The sequence below is a fragment of the Arctopsyche grandis genome, chromosome 5, assembly GCF_051622035.1.
Source record: "Arctopsyche grandis isolate Sample6627 chromosome 5, ASM5162203v2, whole genome shotgun sequence".
NCBI classification, from domain to species: domain Eukaryota; kingdom Metazoa; phylum Arthropoda; class Insecta; order Trichoptera; family Hydropsychidae; genus Arctopsyche; species Arctopsyche grandis.
This window is the reverse complement of record NC_135359.1, coordinates 26,214,496-26,239,586: the sequence shown is the minus strand read 5'-3', so window position 1 is coordinate 26,239,586 and position 25,091 is coordinate 26,214,496. Positions and strand designations below refer to the sequence as shown.

General features: G+C 31.7%; 1 protein-coding gene across 1 annotated transcript in view; it reads left to right on the top strand.

Moving 5' to 3' along the window:
• Positions 1–25,091, top strand: part of LOC143912393 (uncharacterized) — a 57,729-nt gene that overhangs the window by 19,333 nt on the left and 13,305 nt on the right. Inside the window, exons 2-4 of the mRNA XM_077431671.1 lie at positions 10,117–10,496; positions 10,575–10,783; positions 24,017–24,201. Coding sequence (XP_077287797.1) covers positions 10,117–10,496; positions 10,575–10,783; positions 24,017–24,201 — 774 coding nt within the window. The remainder of the gene's footprint in view (positions 1–10,116; positions 10,497–10,574; positions 10,784–24,016; positions 24,202–25,091) is intronic.

The following is a 25,091-nucleotide window of genomic DNA, read 5'->3' as shown; positions in this document are numbered from 1 at the left end:
TACAGGGTCTTCATATTTTAGGTATTCCTCATCAAAACCCCTATGATTAGAATTGTCATTGCAAAAAAAAAAAAACATTTATCAATATCAACAGAAATAATTGTTTTCGCGGGAAGCCTCTTGCAGATACGAGAGAGAGGGGGAATTCAGGACACTGTGCTCATCGGTCAGTGTGAGAATGACAGTTCTGCTTCAGTCGTTATTTTTTTCATTTCTTGTACTTATTTTATATTATTTAACATTTAAAATGACAAAATGACTTTTGAAGTTGATTACAATAATTAACCTTGCAGATTTTGCATAATTTTAACTTAAAACACACACTTTTAACTGGATGCTTGGCGTCCAGCACAGTGGCTAGCGGATTTTTAGCACAGTAAGGCAAGTGTCAAAGACACGATAAAATTATTCGCAATTAAGTACTACCCCCTAAGTAAAAAGTATGTATTTCTCAAAATATTAGTATTTCCGAATTTGTCGATACTTGTCTCTATGATACTGTATAAACATATGTAATTGTTTATCGATGTTTGTAATTAGCCAAGAATGCGCATAGGGCCATGTTAGGCCTTCCTTGTATATTTATTTATTTATTTTTTATATAGAAGCATACCACAGTGTCTTTACAGGTCACCATAATATGACACTGTGGCCAAAATATATACATATGTCATCATTAGAGGTAGGATAGTCACAGTGCTATCCATTATTCGGCAAACCTTTGAACAATACACGGCTCCCTCAGGCTCCGGTGACTAGTCATCATCATCATCATCATTATCTACAGTCATTCACCATCCACTGCTGAATGAAGGCCTCTCCAACATGCTTTCACTCGTCTGTGTTATGGGCAACTCTCATCCATCTCACACCACAAATTTTCTGAATTTCGTATATCCATCTTCCCTTCGGTGTTCATTTTACCCTTTTGCATTCTCTCGGGTACCATTGTAGCACTTCAATTGTCCACCTTTTTTTTTGTTCATTCTTCTATCCCTTAGCTAGCCTTTGGCCCACCCATTGCTATTTCAATCTCTTCACTCTATCCACTACATATATCCGCTACCCTTGTCATACTTCTCACCCACGTATTCCGCTTTCTGTATTTCCTAGTTATACCAAGTATACAGCGTTTCATACTTCTTTGAGTGTATTGGACTTTGTGTAGAGCATCTTGGCGTTCAATGTCTAAGTTTTATATCTATACGTCATCATTGGCAAAACACATTGATCAAAGATCTTTTTCTTCAAGCAAAGTGGCATTTTTGATTTAAAAACAACATTTATTGGTCCAAATGCACTCCATAAAGTAAAATATCTAAAACTCGTTTTTTTTATTGAAAAATTTATTGGTCATCTTTATATCTTAAAATCCATATTTTAGAGGGGTGTTTGAGCAATATTTTGATAATATACAATGGAAATTCTGACAACTATATATATGTATTTATAGACATCTAAATTGGTTTTAGAGTAGTTATTAATTATTATAGTGGACACGATTTTATCGAAAAAACTTGAGTTTTAAAGATTTTTTTTATGATTTACTTAAATATGAGTAAATACGAGACTCTTGGATGAAATCTCGAATTGAATTTTTTTCCTTTATGGCTGTAAAATAATAATAAAGCTTTTAGGAATTGCGTCATACCCAAATGAGTGCGATTTATTTAAGTTTTTATTTATCAAATATGTATGCACATAAATTATATCTATGTACACACTCACAAATATGTATGTACATATCTATAATATACATATCTTTAAATAAGTAATATCTTATTATCTGTACTCTTTTAAACATTTGCATATGTAGGTTACATATGTAGGTGTGTCATAATTATAAAATTGATTAAAATTGATATTATTATGTATTAGTCTTTTATGCGTATTTAGTAAAAACTTAGGGCCATGTGAAAGTTTGCCTTTACATTGCCTTAGGAGACGGAGATGTACGCAGAAAAGATAGATGGATTTAGTTTGGAAGTGGAATGTATCTCTTGTGGGTAAAGAGGGAAAATGGAAGAAAAGAGGAAACCGAAATTTTACCTACGTACCTATTATATCTACATACATAAGTATGTACTATTCATCGATATGCGGCAAAGCAAAACCATTAGTTGTCGTAATAATTATTTGAAATCAGAAAATTATCGAATTATCGAACAAAACCTACATATATCGAAGTTAACAAATACTGACAAACTTTGTAATGAATAATAATTACATTAACATTTTTTTAATTTATAGTCTAGGTCTTTAACCCCAATGCGCCTTCCTGGCCAGAAACATTGTACATTTGACACAAGTATTATTATATTATACAAAGTAAGTACATATCAAATAACATCCACAGAGAAATATATGGTTAAATTTGTAAATTTGCAGCATTTTTTAAACAATTCAGCGAAATTCAGTAAATACATATCAAGTGACATCCAGAGACATTTATGGTCAAATTTATAAATTTGCAGCATTTTACACAATTCGGCGAAATTCGAAATTGCTGAAAACTTGAGATTTGCGAGAAAGTGGGTAAGGTTGCCAATTTGTTGGAACCGCTTCAATGCAAATCAGATAAATTGACAAACTCTGATAGGAAACGATCGACTTGGAGTCACAAGTATCCAAGTCTGACCAGAAGCTCTACAGATTATACTCGGAATAAACTATTTTCAATCGAGGTCAACCCATGGGATCGAACATTAGTATTAACGCAACCACCAATGTTGCTGGCTATTTGTATAATATGTATGTACATATGTACATGCATATGTATTTTATTTTATTCATATACATACATTTATACCAAGAAAGTCTAACAGATTAATCCCAGTGTGCTTCTCTGACCAATTATAAATAATTATACATAGGGAAATAATCATAAAGAGTCATAAAACCTGGAGTCATAAAACCAAGGTCTGGGCAACAGTTACTAGTAGAAATCGAACCGTGACCACTCCACTCGAAAGCATGATATGCTAAAAATTAGTCCACGCTGATGGTCATATTTTCTGATTATCTTCAAACATATACATATGTACGTATAATTACATTCTCGTTTGCATTCACCTGGTTTTATGTAGGCCAGCAGAAATCAGTGGGATTTGAACCCGTGACCACATTATTCATAGCATTATATGCTAACCACTAGTTTATTCTGCTGGTATACAGATATAAGATACTTTTTACTACCAATTTAAAGAAAGACTATAGCGAATTTTAATTACACGCAATGTATCGTCATATATTTATATTATTTATGATGAATTGTGAATAGGTTTTTGAGCTATTTTTCCTACTATGCTGTACATTAACATTAGAATAATATAATACTATGATTACTTACAAAATTAAATTATAATTGTAAAATAGAAAATGATCAGTAGATCAGTAGGTATTAAAATAGATATAAGATGTATTGTGAACATAATTTGGTAATAATAAAAAGCATTTCAAAATCAAAATCAAATTTCCTACAGTCTTCCGATCGTTTTGAAACTTTGCCATTTTGCGCGGTTTGTTCAACGATGGAAATTTAAATCAAATCTGATTCGAGTTCGATGGTGAAAAACAATCGTAATAGATTCGTTTAAAAATGCAAAAAATATTATTTATGCACAGATATTGAGAGTAAATATTTCGGTATATTAATTTTGGAAAAAATTGCGACATGTGTATAACACGCCTTCGTCATTCGACACTGGACGACTTGTCAGCGGTTAGCATTAACACAATCTAGCAACATTCACAATGAAAGATGTCGTGTTGCCGTAATAACAACACGCCATTTGTTCGCATCGTCGATCCCTTTGACACTTATTGTGCTCTCCATAAATGCAACGCGTAATTGAAGGGTCCTTTCAGACGCACCGTATAATTTAGGGGTAATGTGTATGGCTTTATATTACACGATCTGCACACGCGAAATCGTTGGATGGCGAAAGTATCGTAAGTAATATGAATTAGATTTTAATTATATTTATTAAAAGTATTTAAAATTCGTATTGAAATAGAAATGAAATTGTCTTAGCGAGAAGTTATGATCACGATTTGAAAGGAAAGAGAGGGGGAGAGAAGTCTTCCTCTCTAAAGATTTAACCACGCTTCAAAGGGCAGAGTAGAGTTTGTTGACGACCGGAGGACGACCGGAAGTTGCAATCAGCACTACGACCTCCGCCCGGACGCGGTTGCGGTTCCGGTTCCGTGTGCATTACCGTCTTGCAGTCGATGAAGATATGCACCATACAGTCCAATATAATTCTGTACCTGCCATATTTCAATTTAAAATTTAACACATTTCAAATAACTACAATGATATGTTATAAAATATCAAGTCTTTGATGCACAATGGTGATGTCCATGGTTTGGCTAAATTGAGTTAGTAAATCAGTTTTATTTTTATTTTCATATTCTATCAAGGAACATTGATAACTTTTCAAAATAACCTCACATTTTTTTGGAAATACATAAAAATTAGGACTAATCATAACATAAGAAGGCAATAAATAAATCAGGAAGGACTGCATTTGGGTGGAATGTAGAAATGGCACTTAATTTTAATTATAAAGTTTTTGGTCATTGAATGTCAAAATATTTAAAAAAATGTCTATTGTCCGCAAAAAAGTATAGAACATTGTATAGGTACAAAGTAACAGGGCTTGAAATGGAAATTTTCACGAATGGGAGCGCTCGATTTTCAGAATATGCTTTTGATTTTATTTATTGTCTTATAATGCATTATATATAAAAATGAATGTCTGTGTGTGTGTGTGTGTCTCGAATAGGCTGCTAAACCACTGAACCGATTACGATGACACTTTCAGGATTTGTTGTCTGCATGTCCGGGAAGATTACTGTGAAAAAAAAAACGGGAAAAACGGGAATGAGTGTCATTGCAACGCAATAATTTCAAATGTGCTCGCTACCTGCGTTTTTCCGACAAATGGGAACGGGAACGGGAATTGCATGCGTTATTATGGCATTGCAACATATGCCGGGGTTCAGCTAGTACATTATATATATTATGTACATTAATTTAAATTACACTACATTATACATTACGTATTTCTTAAGCAAAATTAAGATATTACACATATAATACTTAAGGAATGGCTTAATCTTATTTTAATTGGATACATGACTTAAACTTTAAAGACATTGTATGTATACTGTCTAAAATATGGATTAACATATTTTAAGATTAGAATATCAGAAATAAATTATTATTCTCATATTGAATGTTCAATTAAAAAAAAAAGTATGCGCCGCAGACGAAATTTTTTCATATCTTTGAGAAACCTGATGTGTAGAATATGAGCTCAATGGTATCTTCAAAAGGGGTCTACGTGACGAGCCAGACTGTTAAATTACAGAAAACACAAATATCGGAAGGCAAAGATCAAAAATCGAAAGATCTTAAGTCGAAAGATAAAAAAAATGGAGCATGGTAAACGGTACATACTCACTTAATTTGCGCGAGCAGGGTACAACAGGAACAAGAGGAACAGGCTTTTCCTCCCGTATTAATGTGCGCACGCAGGAAAAGCCTGTTCCTCTTGTTCCTGTTGTATTAAGTGAGTATGTACCGTTTACCATGCACCCTTTTTTTTGATCTTTCGACTTAAGATCTTTCGATTTTCGATCTTTGCCTTCCGATATTTGTGTTTTCTGTAATTGACATTCTAGCTCGTCACGGAGACGGCTTCAAAAGTCATACAGATTTTCGTGTAAACATTTTACTTGCAGTCAATAATTTTGATTCAATATTGCAATATTAGTATATTATTGAATTCCAATTATTTTCCAAATTTTGGATTTTTCACGATAGGGAGCGCTACGTTTTTGGCTTTAGTGCGTTCTTGCCATAGTAGTACCCTAAGAATACAAAACTTAAGATGGGTGGACTAAGTAAGATAAATTGTAGATTTAGATAAATGAGATGCCCAAGCAGAGATGAATAAAAGTGTGTTCGAGTGATCTTCATCCTTAAATGAATGACAAATTACTATATGAGCCATTATAATTGAAAGTGGCATAAGTCCACATCAAATATAATGTTTTGCGTTTAACAATATTTAAAAATACTGGTGGCCTATAATACGTTTATTCTTCTTTTCCAAGATTCTGGGAATATCTAATTAAAATAAGTGATAACAATTTTGAATTAAGTCAAACAGAAAGAGGGTTTTTGGAACTGAAAATTAGACTTCCGTTAGAAATTTTTATTTTAATTTCAAATCAATTCCATTCATTTCACAATTTCATTTTAATTTTAATATCAACTCCTTTCCAAAACCACGTTTTTTTCATTAAAATGTCGGGAAAAATACTCAAAAATTAAAACGGGAAAAATACTCACATTTGAAATGAGTATTGTGAAGAATTTTATATTTAGTCCATCTGATTTATCTACATAGGTATATGGATGCGATATATGAAATTGTATAGGTGGATGAATCATAAAAATAAAAATAATTTTAAAGAAAGTGTGTGTTTGCGAGATATATTAATGCGAGGGAGAATAGTCCCTCCATCATCCCAAAAAGATGGTGGGATACCGCTAAGAGTGGAGTAATAATAATACGGAAAGATAAAAGGAAGTAAGAGAGTGTCCATCAGTCGTCAATGATTGGAACACAAATTCGATTGTCCGAGCCGGAGAGAGAGGAGGCGAACTGGAATGAGGAGGGCTCTGCGACGACTTTTATATTTATAAAATTCGATGTATACCACTGTGTACAATGTCCGACAAAAATACACGTCTTTATTTTAACAGTTTTTCACAAAACAATAATTAAACTATTTTTCAAATCGAAATAACCTAACAAAAGTTGTTGAACCAATGGGCAAAATTCAAAATCGATTCGAATGCTGCGATTGTAGTGTAATCGAGTTGAATAAAATTCGAATCAAATCGTTGCAAAGTATCATCGCATATAGAAAAATATACGTCTATGTACGTATGTATATACATATGTACATATGTATGTATAAACTTTAGGCTGTTATTCAAATTTTAACAGAATACCATCGGCGTGCTGACGAAAATCCACGTCGAATATACATATATAGTTTCATACCTTGTTAAAATGTAAAATAATATTAAAAAATATATATATAAAGCATTTTGGTGGTGACCCTTTACGCAATTCCTAGATCAGAAGACGCGTGACCTGTAATGTTCCCTAAAAAGAAAACACTTAGACGTAAAAAGCTAGAATGACCGCCGAAAGAGGAACGAGGATGTTTCCCTTTGCTCAGATAGCTCGTAGATACAAAGACACTCATACACACATAGTATCAAAGTTTTCGCCCTTTTCATCTATCCACTCAGTAGGCTGACCGAATTCTACTCGAAAGCCGATAATTTGAAAACATAGGTAACCCTATTACTACTATATAACATGTACATATATTTTTTAAAATAAATATATAACGGCTAATCAGATTAACCTTAATATTACATTACGAGATATTATATTTACAATAAAAATACTAATGGAGAGCAGAATATTTATCAATCGGGGAAATAATAGAAACAGAAAAGAAGGAAGATATGTACATATAATATTTTTTTACTTTATCTATGTACGTAGTAACAATAGATGAAGTTTTTTTTAAATAGCTGTTCAAGCTAAATTCATTGCTAAGCTAATAACTAAGTTCAACAATGAATTTTGTTTATTAAAAACAAAGATATTTTGGAAACGCTGGTTTTTCAGCACGAGTACAGACAGCTTCGATATGAATGACAATCAGCCTACATAGCCGGAGGCTATCCCGCCTCTACCAGCATACATATATTAAAGGTACAACCTCCCATTTAATATATTATATATGCCTGTATGTGATTGTGTATTAAATGCGTAAATTTTAATTTTTTTTTTATGTACATACATAGATTGATAGACTTCGAAAATTAAATTAATCCACCAAAATTTTGATAGTTTCTATAAAAAATACTTTTAATGTCATTTAAAATTAAATGCTTTACGAATAATAGCTGAAAAAATAAATGCATAAATAAAAAGAGAAAAATATTTATTTAAGAAATTCATATTTCTCTATATATGTACATATGTATGTATCAGATGTATTCAGTTAATTAAATTTGCATATATGTATAATCAGAGGGCGAAAAGAGTCATTTATGTATGTATTATATACTTGACACTAATTTTACCTTATAAATAGAATCCATTTTAAATAATCTATAATATATTTAAATTAAAATTGACATTTTACGCTATTAAATATTTTTTAATATATCCGAATGTAATCAGTTAATATATTGAGGCCACTTTTTAATATTATATATAATATATTCACGTACATACATATGTATGTCATTTCATCCACATATGTATTATAAACATCTCTTGAAAAGTAAATCAATTTATTTTCCCTCATATTATATAATCATTTTTTTAGATTATGAAGAAATTTTCGTTTTAATGATTTATTGCGATTGTTAAAAATCAAATTTAAATACATTATAAGGAAAAATTAAAATAACGAGTTAATACAATATGTTACACAAGTGTTCTGCCCGTTAATATTATATTTCAACGGGTGGTTTCGGCAAAGGAATTGATACATGAATTAAAATAAAGTTATATGTAGAGTAATAATAAACAATTTTTGTCGTAATTGTAGTTGTAAACGAAGTCGGAACAAAGTCAAACTATAATAATTTTTGATAATTCTAAAATTTGTAATGTAAAGACATTATATACATACTCATAATCATATATGCATGTATGTACATAGCATTCACAACATACCCACATACGCACACACCCACACATACATCCCTTCCGTTTTAATATACAGTATATATTAAATATTTCAGCGACGGTGAAAACAATAAACTACACATTGTAATAATATTTTTTTACAAACATATCTATTACGTATGTATTTAAAGTATAGCGGAAAATTTCCAATTGGAATCTATTAAAAAATTTCCCATTTTCCAAAGTGAGTTCGCCAAATATGAAATCATTATTTTACTGAAAATATAATTGTAAGTGATAAAAAATAAAAATACGCCAAAGTATCGATATGGTACGATCAAAACGCTAGACGAGCACAAAAATCGACATTTACAAAAAGGAAAAGAAGAAATAAAATTTACAATACGAGTGCAGATATGAAAGAAACAGCAGTGCGATTGAAGTCGAAGACTCCACCATTTTGAGGGTGATTTCCCCCACTATCGCAGCGCACCGCTCGGCCAATGAAAGCTCAGCGCGCAGCCCGCCACCCCTGCCATTGGTCGCTTTCCGCACGCACATACCACACCGGCCACATATCGCGACCGTACGCGCCAATGAGAGCGTCTCGCTCTAATCGACATAGGCGAGAGCGAGACGAAGGGCAGTCGCCGAGCGTAGTCCGGGCCGGAAAAGCTCGATCGAGGCAGGTAGAGGGGCAGGGTGGATTAGCCGTAGTTGTTGTGTTTACGCGTACAAATAAAGCAGTGTTTACTTGGCTCCCTCCGACTCGTAGCTGGCCATATAGCCATCTCGAGTCGCGTTCCCGACCGGTGGTGCTCGCGTAGTCAACTCGTCCCTCTCTGTGCAGTGTTGGCCGCACATAGTCCATCTCCGGCGATCGCACGGGGGAGAAAACAGTTCCCTCGGCCCTCGGCCCTCGGCCTGCGCGACATATATGAGAACAATTTAATGTTGTTAGTCACTTTGGGTTCGGGATATCCCGATGTCGAGTGCAACAGACGAAAGATCGCTTAGATTACGTTAATTGGGGCTGTGAGGGCGCGCGGACGCCGCGTCGAGACGCCCCTCACTGCGAGGCTGGCGTCGTCAGGTGCGCCACTGTCCCGTCTGCACCGCCTCTCCTTCGTTTCGGCGCGTTTTTAATTCAATAATCATCAGACGCGATGGTGACGAGTTGATACAATTAAATAATCGGAATAAAATTACTTGACGTAGGTCGCTTTCACGCCTCGAACCCGACCTCGTAATGACTCACCGATTCGATTACTGTCGCCTTTCGAGGGTAGCGTTTGAAATTTCAACGTGAACACGTACATAACCGTGTCGGGTGTGTTTTCGTTTTAAACTGTTGTGTATGTCGCTGACGGTTTGTTAGATTGTCTGGATATTTTTGTGGTGCGAGTGTGGATTGTGGCCAGTTGTGGAGGCCAGTGCCAGCATTAGTTGGTATTTGAGGAAGCTGTGCGAGCCGGCGGGGGGCGCGCAGCGGCCGCACGGCCCCACGTTGGATTTCAAGGGAGTTCCTTGCGTGGCGGGGGGCGCGGGGGCGCCGCCCGAGCCGCAGCTGCCTTCCCTCGGGGACCCCCAGCAGTTCAACATCTTCCCGGCCATCTTTAGCCGCCAGCTCAACTTCAGCGGCAACGGCTGCGGACAGAACTCCAAGATCATGGACGAGCTGAGGCCGAACCTGGTCGGCGGACTGTTGGGGGTTTCGGGCCTCATCGACGACCATCACCTCCACCACAACAGCCACCTGTCGCACCAGGCGCAAGACAACAAATTCATGTCGCTCGCTGGACAACAGGAGAACAAGTTCCTTTCGTCCCTGGCGAGCCAAGACAACAAATTCCTGTCGTCGGCGTTGTCCTCCGGCCAGGAAAATAGACTTCTGTCATCGCTCGGCGACAAAAGTGGCAGGAAATGTAGTAACGCGAGTTCATCGAGTGCTGAAGACTTCGGATTGTACGGCACCGGGCTGGCAACGCATGCTGACACTCCGACGCACACACCACCTTCTTCGAGACCTCTCAATGATCAATCAGGTATAATATTTGTGAATAACATTGCACAAACATGTGAAAATCCCGCTTAGTAGCGTTAAATCATTATGAATTTGATGTATGCATTATACATATAGCTTGAATATAAATATACTAATTAAATTGGATATGAAGGTCAAGTAAATTAGTGACGTCATATATGTCATTTTCAACATCTTATAATCAATGAAACTGTATCAAATTTAGATAAGTCAAAAGCGGTTCTTCAATAATTAAAAATAGAAAAATTTATCAAATATTTGAAATGCAAAATCAATACATAAATAGGTTTAAATAATTTCACTGTATTTGTTGTTATATAATAATCATAGACTGTTATTTTGTGCTTTTTGAATATGTATGTAAATTTGTATTCGCGAACCAATATTTGTTGCAAAATGATTATGACTTAAATTATAAATGTTATATGTAAATATTTACATACATAGCATATAAAATATAAATTATGAATATTTGAAACAATCAACTCAATTTTTAAAAGCTTTTATTTGATAATGTAAAAATTAACCTCTATTACATTTTTATTTTTAGTGCAATATTTTTTTTTTTTTGTTTACAAAATGTATTTAATTTAATTGTTTTAGTTGCGTATTTGAAAAAATTTTATGCCTTTTAAAGTTTATGACGTATACATATATGTATGATTAGTATAATTTCAGCAAAAATTTAAGGTCATTTATCATAATATTACATACCTCGTTTTCCTCTGTTGGTTTTCATCCGTCGGAAAAGGGGTTTTCCTGAATATTCATGAAAATATTTCGTGGGCCCGTATTTAAATTACATTGCCCAGAACTAATTTCAAATTCATATTTTATACATTATACGACTACATTTTCACAACTAGCCCACATCGTTGACCACATTTATAAACCCGTTAGTATGATTTGTAAACTTTGGGGCATTCACAAAAAAAAACTTTTTTTTAATTACATATATCTACAAACTTAAATCTGTTATTATGATTGTTTTATTAAAAAAAATACTTTAAGATATTTTAAAATAATATGTTTTTACACAGAAAAAAGAAGTAATGGGTATAGAAAAACTTGCAATTCATATCAACTCACAAAAAGCACGTGTGCTTCCATATAGTAATTTTCTTAAATATGCCAGTATAGAGCTTTTTGAGAATAGTATTTCATCACATATACATTTAACTCATTTTTAAATATTCTATATTTCATTCGACATCATTGAAATTAAACATATTTAAAAATAAAATTACCGGAAGAGCCTAATTATCTGACTATACGCATGTCATACGATGTCGGATAACACTTTCGCTGTATGGCACGATTTTAACCTACTTAGTTAACACTGTTATGCACACGTGCGCCTAATTCTACCCCTTTCCAAAATCACTTGTAAATAAATCTAGGACAGAATTTCACAATTGTCACCTTTGAACGAGATAAAAAAAAATACGAGAGCCAGCTGAATCGGATGACACCAACATCCTTTTAAATTTGCGGAGTCGGGCAGCGTGTGAGGTTTATGGTTTGTCAACCCCAATATGTGGCTGTGATTACAGAAAAAAATGCAAACCCCAGGCGTTGGCAGTGTTAAAAGCACCCTCGATAGTTGTCACCCGGCTGCCCCTCATTACGCCTTTGTGCTCTTCGTACGCATAATGGAGTGCAGTGTGCTAATTCCGCTGTCAAACTGCATCGACATATGGGACGGAACGCTTGCACTTTATTTACACCACTTCAATTCGAATTATGACACTACTATATGTAAATGGTCAACGTTGCACTCTTGATGCATATTATATATCGCGTTGTTTTACAGCTTTTTCTAAAAGGTGGTTTTGACGTGTCAATTTGATATTTGACAGATAAAATATATGTCTTTTCAGTTAGTATTGACATTTCAAAGGAAGGTTTTTGAGATAAAATAATACGTGATTTCAAATCAATATTACTTTTAAATATAGTATTGCCAAAAAAGTGACGTTTTTTAAAATATAATCAGTGTTATCTAATAGAATATAAAAATAGAAATAAAACTCACTTAAAACTCCGTGTTCTATGAACCATCATTTTTGGTTTATGATCTTTTCTATGAAATGAACTATTTTGACTTCAGGTGAACTATAGAACAATAAATTATAGTAACCCAAAACCGCTAAGGAAATTAAACGTTTCTTTATTAAGCATAAATACTAATTAAACATATGTACCTATAGATACACAAGAATTTAAATACTCGGAGACTGTACTACTTTCGCAGATTCACAGAATTTAAATATTCATAAATATACACTGTTTTTGATTTATTATTTTTTGTAGTTTGAAGTGTCCGAAGTAATGTAAAAAAATCTCATTATAAGAAGGTATCTTAATTGCCCAAATTTATTTAAAAAACACTAATATATTCTAACGATATTTTCTTGTTATACATATGTATTTGATTAATCATTATTTTACTCTAACATTCATATCATGCCAGTAGCATTACCTGTTCTAAAAACTATAAATCGACGTATAAAATCACTCTTAAAAAATAATTTGTATAATGACTGTTATTTTAATTTACAAATTTTGATTTGATCTGAGTTAACAGCTAAACTTTGCGAAAGAAACGAATACAAGTTCCGTCAAAGAAATGTCTAATTGGAATTCAAAACTTTTTTCTCATTCCAAGCGAGATTAAAGATTCATCCGGAGATAAGATACTAAAAACCGGAAACTTTCAATTACATTGAAACGATTATAACTGAAATACATAGATACATATATAGGTATATAAAAGAACGGTATAATACAGTTTATATTTCACTACTAGGTACTATATTACTATACTGAATCAATAAATAAATAAATACAGATCGAGATTCATCTAACTGATAACATATATGATTTGACATCAAAATTGAAATAAAAACCGTATAAATACATATTGCGAATAATAATTATTTTCACCCTCAGCTTTTTGTTTTGTCAATGGCCACCCCGCCACGCCCCTGTATTTTTGGTGGCATTGTGCAACTTTTTCTTTCGCAGCAGGTTGTAGTCAGTACATGGCGATTTGCAACAATAAAATAAATGGAGTATGTCCTTATTTGAGGATGATTATTGTATTTAAACGGATTTTGGGGTGAGGGTGCACCGGTCGCGCACCCCAGGCCCATATGTCATACAACGAGTAATGGGACTTTAATCGGAACAAGTGCGACGATTTGGACTAACACCATATCGAAAACACGACGAACATCCAAATTTTGTATTATAATGATTATAACATTTACTGTACTTTATAATAAAAATACAAAAAAAAATCAATAAGAATCAAGTTCGTTGTAAAGTTTTGTTACATCTTTAAAATTGTAATATTATACAATACAACAGAAATACATTTTACTATATTTAATTTTATAGGTTAGTTCAAAAATTAAAAGCATAAAAATTTGATTAGGATACTGGATATAAATCAGTCAAAATCTCAGAATTTTCATATATGAATGTATGTATAATATAATCAGATTTATTACGAATAAATACGTGCAAATTTTGTAAATAATTTAAATATTATATAAAATTTAGTTTCAATACATATGAAAAAGGGTTAATGTATTGAATATTTTATATGTAAATTTAAAAGGAAAAGTTTTAGAATCACTAGACTATTAATAGGGGAGGAAAGACATAGAGTGAATGAAACTTGAGCCTCTTGGTGCTCAATTTCAATGAATGGTATTCACATCGATAATTATTAAATAAAAGAAAACCAACACTCGTGGTGACAGATTGTGAAATATGTAGCTTAGGAAAACAATTTTCTTTGTTTGATTTCATAGAAACACTTTTAAATTAATTTTGAAAGTACTGTAATGTAAGTAATTTTAATTTCCCACTGTATTACACATCAACTAGATTGATATATGAAAAATATTAAACCTCAATAATTAACTCTAAACGTAATGTACATGAAAATTATCATGCAAAAAGACGAAATTTAAAAAAAATAATAAAAACAATCGAGAAAAATTGCGTAAAATTTGCTTAAATTTTATTTAGCGACCAAGGGATCACTGAAAATGCAAATGCGACTCACAAAGTATGCGTTAAAACGAGGGACCACCGATCCACTCTCCATATTTATTATTTACATTTTGAACAACCTTACAGACACAGTGAATAGAGCAATATAAAAAAATATATCTGAAATAAAATATTTATATTTTATATGTAAAATGAAGATGGAATATTTTTATTTAATTTTTTTTCTTTTGCGACAACCATTGATCGGCGATAAAAATATCATACCATACATATATGTGCATATAATATGAATATATATATATATATTCATATGTACATATGTATGTAGTATAATGGCTTAAAAATGGCTTATAAAATCTAGTATGATAAAAAGGTTTGTAAAATATCGCAGTATAATTATATAAAATCAATCCAGAAAGACCAAATCAGTCCGAGCTGTCAGAATGAGCGTTTAAAATTTGGCCCTAACACGTACGTACATATGTACATAGGTACGTACATATGTACATATATCAGAATTATAATATAAAAATTTTAACATTCATTATAAAATCTATGAGGAAGCAAAAATATATGAGAGATAATGAGAACCTACATATGAAGGGCTCGGGGCAAGATAGTGCCAACCATCATTTTGGTCCAAATTTTCCTGAATATACCATCTATGTAAATTAATCATTTTACATAGGATGGCTTATTCAGGAAAATTTGGACCAAAATGATGGTTGACACTATCTTGCCCCGAGCCTTTCATATGTATAATGCAAAAAATAAGGTTACTTATCATGAGACGTCAAGATAGTCAAAATTGTATCATTTCTTATGTCTGTTACGATTATCTATTAGGGCGGAATTGATTTGAATATCTATTGTTTACCAAACCACGCAAAATAGCAAAGTTTTAAAACGATCGGAATAATTTAGGATATAATAATAATAATAAGCCAGCAAGTAGCATAATAATAAGAACCAAGTGATTAGTGGTTCGATCCGCTATACTGCTGGTTAGATTTGAGGGTATTTGTGACTCCAAATCGATCGTGTTTTGTCAGAGTTTGCCAATTTTATCTGATCATTGTTGAAACGGTTCCTCAAAATTGGCAAAAAATCATCTTTTCTGTTGTCAAGAATCTTCTGTATTTATTGTATGTACAATTTAAATCCATATATGTCTCAATGGATTAATGCTGTAATTAATTAATTGTTAGTTCAGCTTCTGGAAATACAGTGATTTATGTAATAATAAAATGCTGCATTGTTTGCAATTAATTGTCCAGAAAGGCGCATTGGTGTCTTCCTGTCAAGCCTTCCTGGTGTATATCTATGTAAAAATAAAATAAAATAATATTCATATGTTGTCAGACCAATGAGCGAAGTGAAATATATATACATATACATATAAGAGCCTTGTAAAAAACAGTGCAAACAGTTGATAGTGGAAAAGTGCAAAGAAAATAAACATCCACCAACTCGAATTAAAAAGTGGGTTAAGGAATTTTCAGATTTTATAAGAAAAATATATTTTTTGATGAAGATTTTGTTTTAAAAATATATACATAATATTAATGTATGTATATCGTGAAGATGTACATATATTGTTTATCTGTGTTTGTAAATTTACCAACATTTTGATGCTCAAAGATCGGATGGCAAATGGATGTTTAACGATACGGTTACAAAGCGTATCTCGGTGTCGCAGTCGGCTGGGTTTTTTTCCGGCAAACTTGGGTGTTTTCAATACATCAAAGGGTAGGAGGAGGCAGAGTGGCGAAACCTCACAAAAGGGAATGCTTTATTATAAAAAGACTAATGGAACGCCACGTCGGCCCTTAATGGCGTCATTTAGAAATCACGAAATGCTCTTCTCATTCATGCCGTTTGATCAACATTACATACTGTTTTTTACTAAGAAATTTAAATTCGAATTTACATATACATATGTACCTGTTTTTAAACTTTTTTTAAATAAAACTAAAATTAAAGTGAATTTGCTTTGATTTTGGATATAGGCACTACTAGAAAATATTTAATTTGGTGAGTACTACTTTTGCACGAAATTGTACGACAAAGAAAATTTCAAAAAGGTTTCATTGTTTAATTAACGCATTGTCTTCAACTCTATTTGAATTAAACGAAAATGTGCTGATCAAAATTTGAACAGACTTTCTGTAAAAGTTTGAATTGTCAGTTTTAAATTAAAATAAACCATATTTTTGTAAATTATATATTGTATATTATTTAATATATGTATGTACATATATGTAAAATAAAATATTCGTATTATGTTTATTATATGGGAATGATAAGTTTCATATAAAAAAAATAAAACAGAATGTAATGAAAAGGAATCCTAATAATCTGGTTTCCTTTCAGAAATGGCAGACAAAGATATGTACGAATTTGAAGGGAATTATGAAAAGTGGAAAAAGATCATTCAGAAATTTTCACCAGCCTGATAGAAAAATGCTATTACACTATTAAACGAAAGTGAGGAGGAGGGAGGATGAAAAAAGCGCAATTACCGAGGGAGTTACTCGTCCTGTCGTCATTAACTAGTGCTCCTTTGTCAAGTGTGTCGATTGAGACTCTCTTTAGTCACTTCATTTGCGAATCAAAAGGTTTTCTTTCGAAAATTGTTTTCGAGCTCTAGCTGTCCAATCAGATGTACATACAAGAGGAAAAAATATGTATGTATATACATATGTACGTTTACTCCGATTAAAATTAGTTCCAATTTTAATCCATTCAAAAAAAATCTTTCGAGAGACATCCATTCGAAAGAGTATTATTGAATTATTTAAAAAAATCTTCGACCATTCGCATAATTTATTCACAACGCCTCAATTTATTTGTTCGTTCTCATATGTATAACATGACATTGAAAGTTTGTTGCCTCAAGGGAGAGGAACATGACTATATTAGCCACAATTGAACCCAGGCTATATGAAAAGATAACTACTAGGCTACCCGAAGAATCCGTTCAAAGCTCACATATTTCGATATACATATACTATACATATTTATTAAAACGAATGATCATTCTGAGCAATATCAATTTCAAAATATTTTGCATATTTTTGCCTATAATCATTACCAGGTATAAACTTAATTTCAATTGATATTGTACATATACATACACATACATTACATATATATGTATATGTACATGCATGTGTAATATGACTTTTATAATATCTTATATCTACACATGTGTGTATTAAATTTGCCGTAATGATATCACATAAACAATCATAAACCAATATTATACATGTAGGTATGTGTGTGAGTAATTAAGGGTTTTATCAGCACGATGACCCTTTTATTAAAAATAAATCTTTCTCTTCAAAACTTTGTGTTTTTCGGAACGATTACATACATACATATATGAGCCGTTTCAAGTCCAATTTTCAGTTCCAAAAACACTATTTCTGTTTGACTTAATTCACAAATTGATATCACTTCTTTTAATTTGATATGTCTCGGAAAATCAGAATAAACTTACTACAGGGCACCAGTATTTTTAAATATTGTAAAACGTAAAACTTTATATTTAATGTTTTTCTCGAAATGAAGAAAAGTGGACTTACGCCAATTTCAAATATAACGGCTCACATATTTCTGAAAAAAATTTATATAAATTTGTAACTATTACTACAAATCTTCTACAAATAGTACTATTACTTCAAATCTACAAGCTCAAAAATACTTCTTTCATATATGCCATAATATCATAGATAGGTTTTCTAAATAGACACTATGGCTAACTGTGTAAATACAAATATTTACATTATGCAATATAGGTATACAGATATTATTGAAAAACCGCAAGCATGTGTATTTCTCGCAAAAATCAACAAATTCAGACAAGACGAATTTGAGAGAGATAGAAGGGGGGTGGGTAAAACGCCAATATTCTTAGAACCGTCACAATAATTAAATTAGATAATTTTCAAAACTTTCAGAGGAAACAGTCAATCTGGATAGATATTGAAAATCGAATAAATTCTTCAATTCTAGCTGGGATTTGAATCTTCGACCTCTCTACTAGTAAACAATCGCTTAACCTATGAGCTAAGCTGTGGCTCAATATTACATAATATATTTGTAAAGGCCAAGAAAATAGACATAAAAAACATCAACTGAACATAGTATGTAAGATGTCATTTGACTACAAAACGTATCGAATTAATAAAACGGGCTTATAAATAATTATTTCGTATTTAATGACTGGTATAATTTTATTAAATATTCTAAAAAAATTAAAATAAATGTGACTTTAAATTACATATACTCGAAATTTGATTTACATATATGTTACAATCGAAGTGTATCTTCCAGTTGCAACATATATATATTTAGACTAGATGGAATATACTCCATCGAACCTGGTACTAGCTACCGTAATACATAGTTTAAGTATATTTTCAGTCGTAATATATCTTGAGTAGTTGGAATATATTCCGTCTAACCAATGTAAATTGATTCGTATGGTGAATTACGTTCCAACTGGTCAAAATATATTACAACTGAAAATACAGTTCAATTATAAGTTGGTAACAGGTTACATGGAAATGTTAAGTTTTCGTGGAAAAGTCACCCGACTAGTAAATTGAGTTGGAAAGTCATACTTTTATCTTTTGAACACATTCTTAGAGTTATCGTAATATGTACGATACTCATTACAATAATTCGTAATACCTTAGTGCAAATATTAATGTATTATTTAATTATAAAGCATTCTTACAAACTGTCAACGATATTACAACTGGTGCACTTGAAAGTGTATTTGTGCTTGTAGGGCTATGATTTACTAGTTGATTTGCATTCGAATATGAATTACCCAAAACGCCAGTTGGAATATATAAAAACTAAACATGCACTTCGACTGTAACATTATATAGTTTTTTAACATTACATTTTATACCAGGAAGATCTTACAGGTAAACCCCAATGCGCCTTCCTGGCCAATTGCAAACAATGCAGCATTTTTAATACACAAGTCACTGAATTACGAGAAACTGAAAACTCGAAAATTAACGAGACATCTATGAATTGTACATTAATCATACTCAAATAGTGGTGACATAGTATGTGGGAATGTTTTTAGCCAATTTTAATCGGGAACTGTTTCAACAATGAAATCAGAAAAATTGGCAAACTCTGATAGGAAACGATTGACCTGGAGTCACAAATATCCAGGTCTGATTAGCAACACAACAGATATACATAAAAATTGTTTTCAATCGAGATCAGCTCATGGGATCGAACCCGGCGCCTCTTGGTGTTAGGCAGAAGCTTAACACTTTCAATGCTGAGCTAGAACCTGTTGTTTTCGTGCTATGTATGTTGATATTTTATAAAATAGCTCTGTCTCAAAAATGTTTTGACAGTGTGGGGGTCTAGACAGTTCTTGGAACGCGCGTCTCCCTGCATCTTGCATAAATCACGCTATACATTACCTATTTATTCGTTATTTTCGTAAAAAAAAGCTTCTGGAATTTTTTTGTTCGTATAATTAGCAAATAATATAACGATATTTAAAAACGACCGAGCTATGCTGCTGGCTATAGTATAAATTTTAAAATATAAAAGCGTCCATATGTCTTCGCTACTCTTAGTACCATATTTATATTTGTATTGTAATGAATATTGAATCAAATTTTAAACTTCAGCTAGAATCAAATTAGCGTTGAAAAAAAAATCACAGCCTATCAATTCGAACTTATCCGATATATACATATTTTTCGTAGACCGAAGAATACTGTTTTGTGTACCGATCAAGTTGTTAAGAGCGAATGTGAGGAAGAAGGTTCCGACACGCCGCTACCAACGCGGCACTAATTGTAATTAAGTTGTCCTAACTAACCACATTAATAAACGAGTAATAAATTGAATAAGGTCTGCGAGTGAGCTTGCTTGGCCGGCCCTTGACGGACCCCGACATCTGCTTTTCTACCCCTGATTGTTACTCGGCTTTAGGTAAACAAATTACTTTGCTACAAACGTCTCGACAAACTTATTCTCTGATTACCACTTACCAAGACGATTACAATTGCATAAGTGAACAAATATTCAATTGTTTCTTATACATATTTAAATATGTTTTAAAAGCTAATCTAGCTAAGTTCATTTTACATATGTAAATTTAATTTTTATGATATAATTTTAATAATATATTTAATGATATAACAAAAATTCAACGTAATCCCGACTTCATAAACTGGGAAACGAATTTAGCCAATTTGATTTTTTTAATATTAGTAAACATAGTTTAAAAAAATTGTTGCATCGTCATTTTTCTGATTTATACAAATGCTAAATGCATTTTATTTTACTATTTTAATTCACTCATTTATATATTCAATTAGTTTTAAAACTCATATTTTTTTCTTTTCTTTTCTTGTATTAATATTGCATTTTTTTTTTTGTTTTATTGTTCTACATATTTATAATATTATTGTTCAATGGTTCTTGCGGCCGTATATGTAAAGTAAATAAATAAATAAATAAAGGTACATACTAGATATGATGTCTATAAATATAAATAATATATACATACATGTGAATTAGGGTTTCTGATTTCCCGGACTTTTTCTATTCCTGGAATATGGGATGAAGCTCGGAATCGTTCCCGGTATTCCTGGGATCCCGGGACATATGTATGTATAATGTAAAAAAAATTAATTACTTTTTTACTAATATAAAATTTATTAATTTAAAAAATAAATAATAAATTGGAAAAAAATGTAATTATAAAAATTTATTTATTTGAAATAGATTCTTAAGAATACTTAAATATTTAAATGAGAATCCGAAAGCCTATTTCTAGATTTGGCACAGATATTTCCAGCACTGGAAAAAAATCTTTAAATTTCGGTCGAAGTTTGTTTTATACATAGCCATAATGACGAAAATATTTTATTTTAATTGTCTTTTTTTCTCCTGTCATCGTGTATATTTTTATTTAATTTTTAAAGTCTGTTTTATTGCTATTTTGTTATTTATGTTATTTTGTAGTATTGTTTTGGACCACTTCTTATTTATTTTTTTCATTCATCGTCAAACACATAATTGTCTAATCTTAATCTAAAAGAGTTTCTTCCATTTTAGAAGAAGAAGGATACACTGGTTTCATAATAGTGTCATCGCGGGATATATGTACATTCAACTTTATTTAACCATTTAAAGAACGTTTTGATTAAAATATTTTTCCCGTCATTCGAGATATAAATTCCCGGGACACTGGACATACGAATTGATTGAAGTGATTTCCCGGAAATTTCTGTTCCGGGTTGACCCGGGCAAAACCCCCTACGTGTTAAAAATATATAATATACATACATATATGTAGTAAAAGAATTTCAAATTGCACTATTGCATACCCGCAAATCGTAAACCTTTTGTGCTCGACTAATCAATTGTGTATCATAGTAAATTTAGAGTATGATTTTTTTAAATGTGTATTTATATATATATATATATATATTTAAATTTCTAATATGTACCTACATATACATACATACATTTTTACTATTGTGAAAAATATACATACATAGAGTAAAGGCATTATTTAATTAATTACCAGGTGTAATTATGCGTTATTAATAAATTTTTCTTTGAATGATATCGAGTATGTACATATATATGTATGTATATCCACTATTTGGTATACGTATATACATATGTAGTATTGTATATACATATATTATATGTTACCATCAAAGTGTATTACCAGTTGTAATGTATTTTATATGGCGTTTTAGATAATTCATATTCAAATACAAATTAAACAGCAGATATATATTTTTACATGCGAAAATACTTATGCATGTATATATGTACATACTATGGAAAAGAGTTTGATAACCCTAAGAATGTATTCAAAAAAAAAAATTTGACTTTCCGACTCAAACTACTAGTGAAGTAACGTTTTCACTAAAGGCAATAATACTGTACTGTGAATAAAATACATCAAAATCAGGTCGCATAGAAAGCCTAATTTATATGAATGATATTCAAAAAGTGAATGAAAGAAATGGAATACATATTGTCTAATTCTGAACAGTCAAAGTGTTAATCCATTGTGTCATATGAAATAACTGCGTGAGATAGATGAAACATATTTTAAGTAGTCAAAATATGTTACAATTGGTAATACACTTCAGCTGTAACATCAAAATTATGTTTAAAAAAATCAATAAGTTCATGCATAATATGTGTATATTTTTACATAATACTAAAATTACTTAGTTTGTACCTAGTATTGGGTAATTATTTATTTATTTATTTATTTAAGTATAAGTTTGGACCATTGTGGCAGTTCCTAATGCACCATAATGGTCGAAAAATACAGATAAATGAGAAAAATAAAAATGTACACATATAAATATGTATATAAACAGACAAAAAATACATTTATACATAATAATTAAAAACAAACGCATTATAATAATAGCAGATAAAGTAAAAATATCAAATAATAAAATACAAAGTAGGGAATGTCTTGCACCTATAGCCAGCACATAATATTATAAAAGGCTTTATATGAGGAATGATGTGAATGTAATTTTACAGTACAACTTATTTACCTACAAAATTTGTCCATTTCAAGGTTATACATAAATTAAATATTAAAACCAATTTTAAAAATAAAAATAGAGTAAACTGTTTTATGTAGTTTTAATTATGTGATTTCTTAAGGAAGAAATAATTATCATTTTTTTAAAATATTATTATGTGTTATTTATTCAATCCAATATTCAGTTCCAAAAATACTATTTCTGTTTGATAATTTACAAATTTTTATCACTTATTTTCATTCGATTTGCCCAGAATCTTGGAAAATAAAAATAAACGTATTACAGGCCACCAGTATTTTTAAATATTGTTAAACGGAAAACAGTATATTTAATGTTTTGCGATATATTTTTCGAAACGAAGAAATATGGATTTATGCCACATTCAAATATAACATCTCATATATGTACATATAAACCATTTTCCATTCATTATAAATTCAAAATTAATTATGATTAACCCATTATGATCGTATTCAATGGCCATTAATCGTTCATACCTACAAATCATTAATATGAGGTTGGATAGATATAGTAAATGGATACATTTTCATCGCAGACTGATTGATTTTAAAAAGACAATATTGTATGTATAATATTCGTGTTGTTGATTTGGCACGTGCCTGTTGCAGCGGAAGGTGCATTCAAGAAGTTGAAGCCAGAACCGGGGCAGGGCCTCGGCGGGGGCGGAGGCCTATCACCGGCGCTGGGGGCGCACGCGCCACACGCGCCCCACGCACCCCACGCCCCTCACACCCCCACCACAGCCTCTTGTCCGACGCCCGCACGCCGCAGACATAGAACTACATTTACACAGGTATTTTTCAATTATAATATTATATATTCAAGAAAATATCACATTTACTTTCACTGCCTTTCTAATAACACTGTTCGACAAATGACGACTTTTTTTTTTGGTTTAGAGACGAGATATGACTTTTCTTATAGATCTATGCCCAGTAAACATGAATCTGGTAATAAAAAATGTTGATTGTCTTGAGATTCGGAGATATATGTGTTTTTTAAATCGCGCGATTTTTCTATATCTTGATGTTGTTCGGTGTCTCAAAATTTGTGAGTTTTCTGTTCAAAATGAGTATTGAAATCTATAGTCGGGTATTTTATCTTTCATTTGTAGTACTTTTCAGCTTTAAAATCTCTCTAAGTAGTCATCTAGGTCAAATCAAAAGTCAAAAGTACGTATTTTCACTTGGGATTTTTTCCCACTGTTATTACTATTTTATATTGAGTGTTTTATATTGAAACATGATTTATATACGATCTCACTTATACATTACATATATCCATCATGAAAGCGTAAATGTAATTTTGTTAATATCACTATTCGACACGAAAAATGGTTCAGAGACGAGATATAACTTTTCGTATAGATCTATGCCCAGTAAACACGAATCTGGTAATAAAAAATGTTGATTGGCTCGAGATTCAGAGATATGTGTGTTTTTTAAATCGCGCCATTTTTCTATATATTGGTGTTGTTCGGTCGATGTCTCAAAATCTGTCAATTTCCTGTTCAAAATAAATATTGGAATCTATAGTCGGGTATTTTATCTTTCATTTGTAGTACTTTTCAGCTTTCAAATCTCTCTAAGTAGTCATCTAGTTCAAATCAAAAGTCAAAAGTACGTATTTTCACTTGGGATTTTTTCCCACTGTTATTACTATTTTATATTGAGTGTTTTCTAT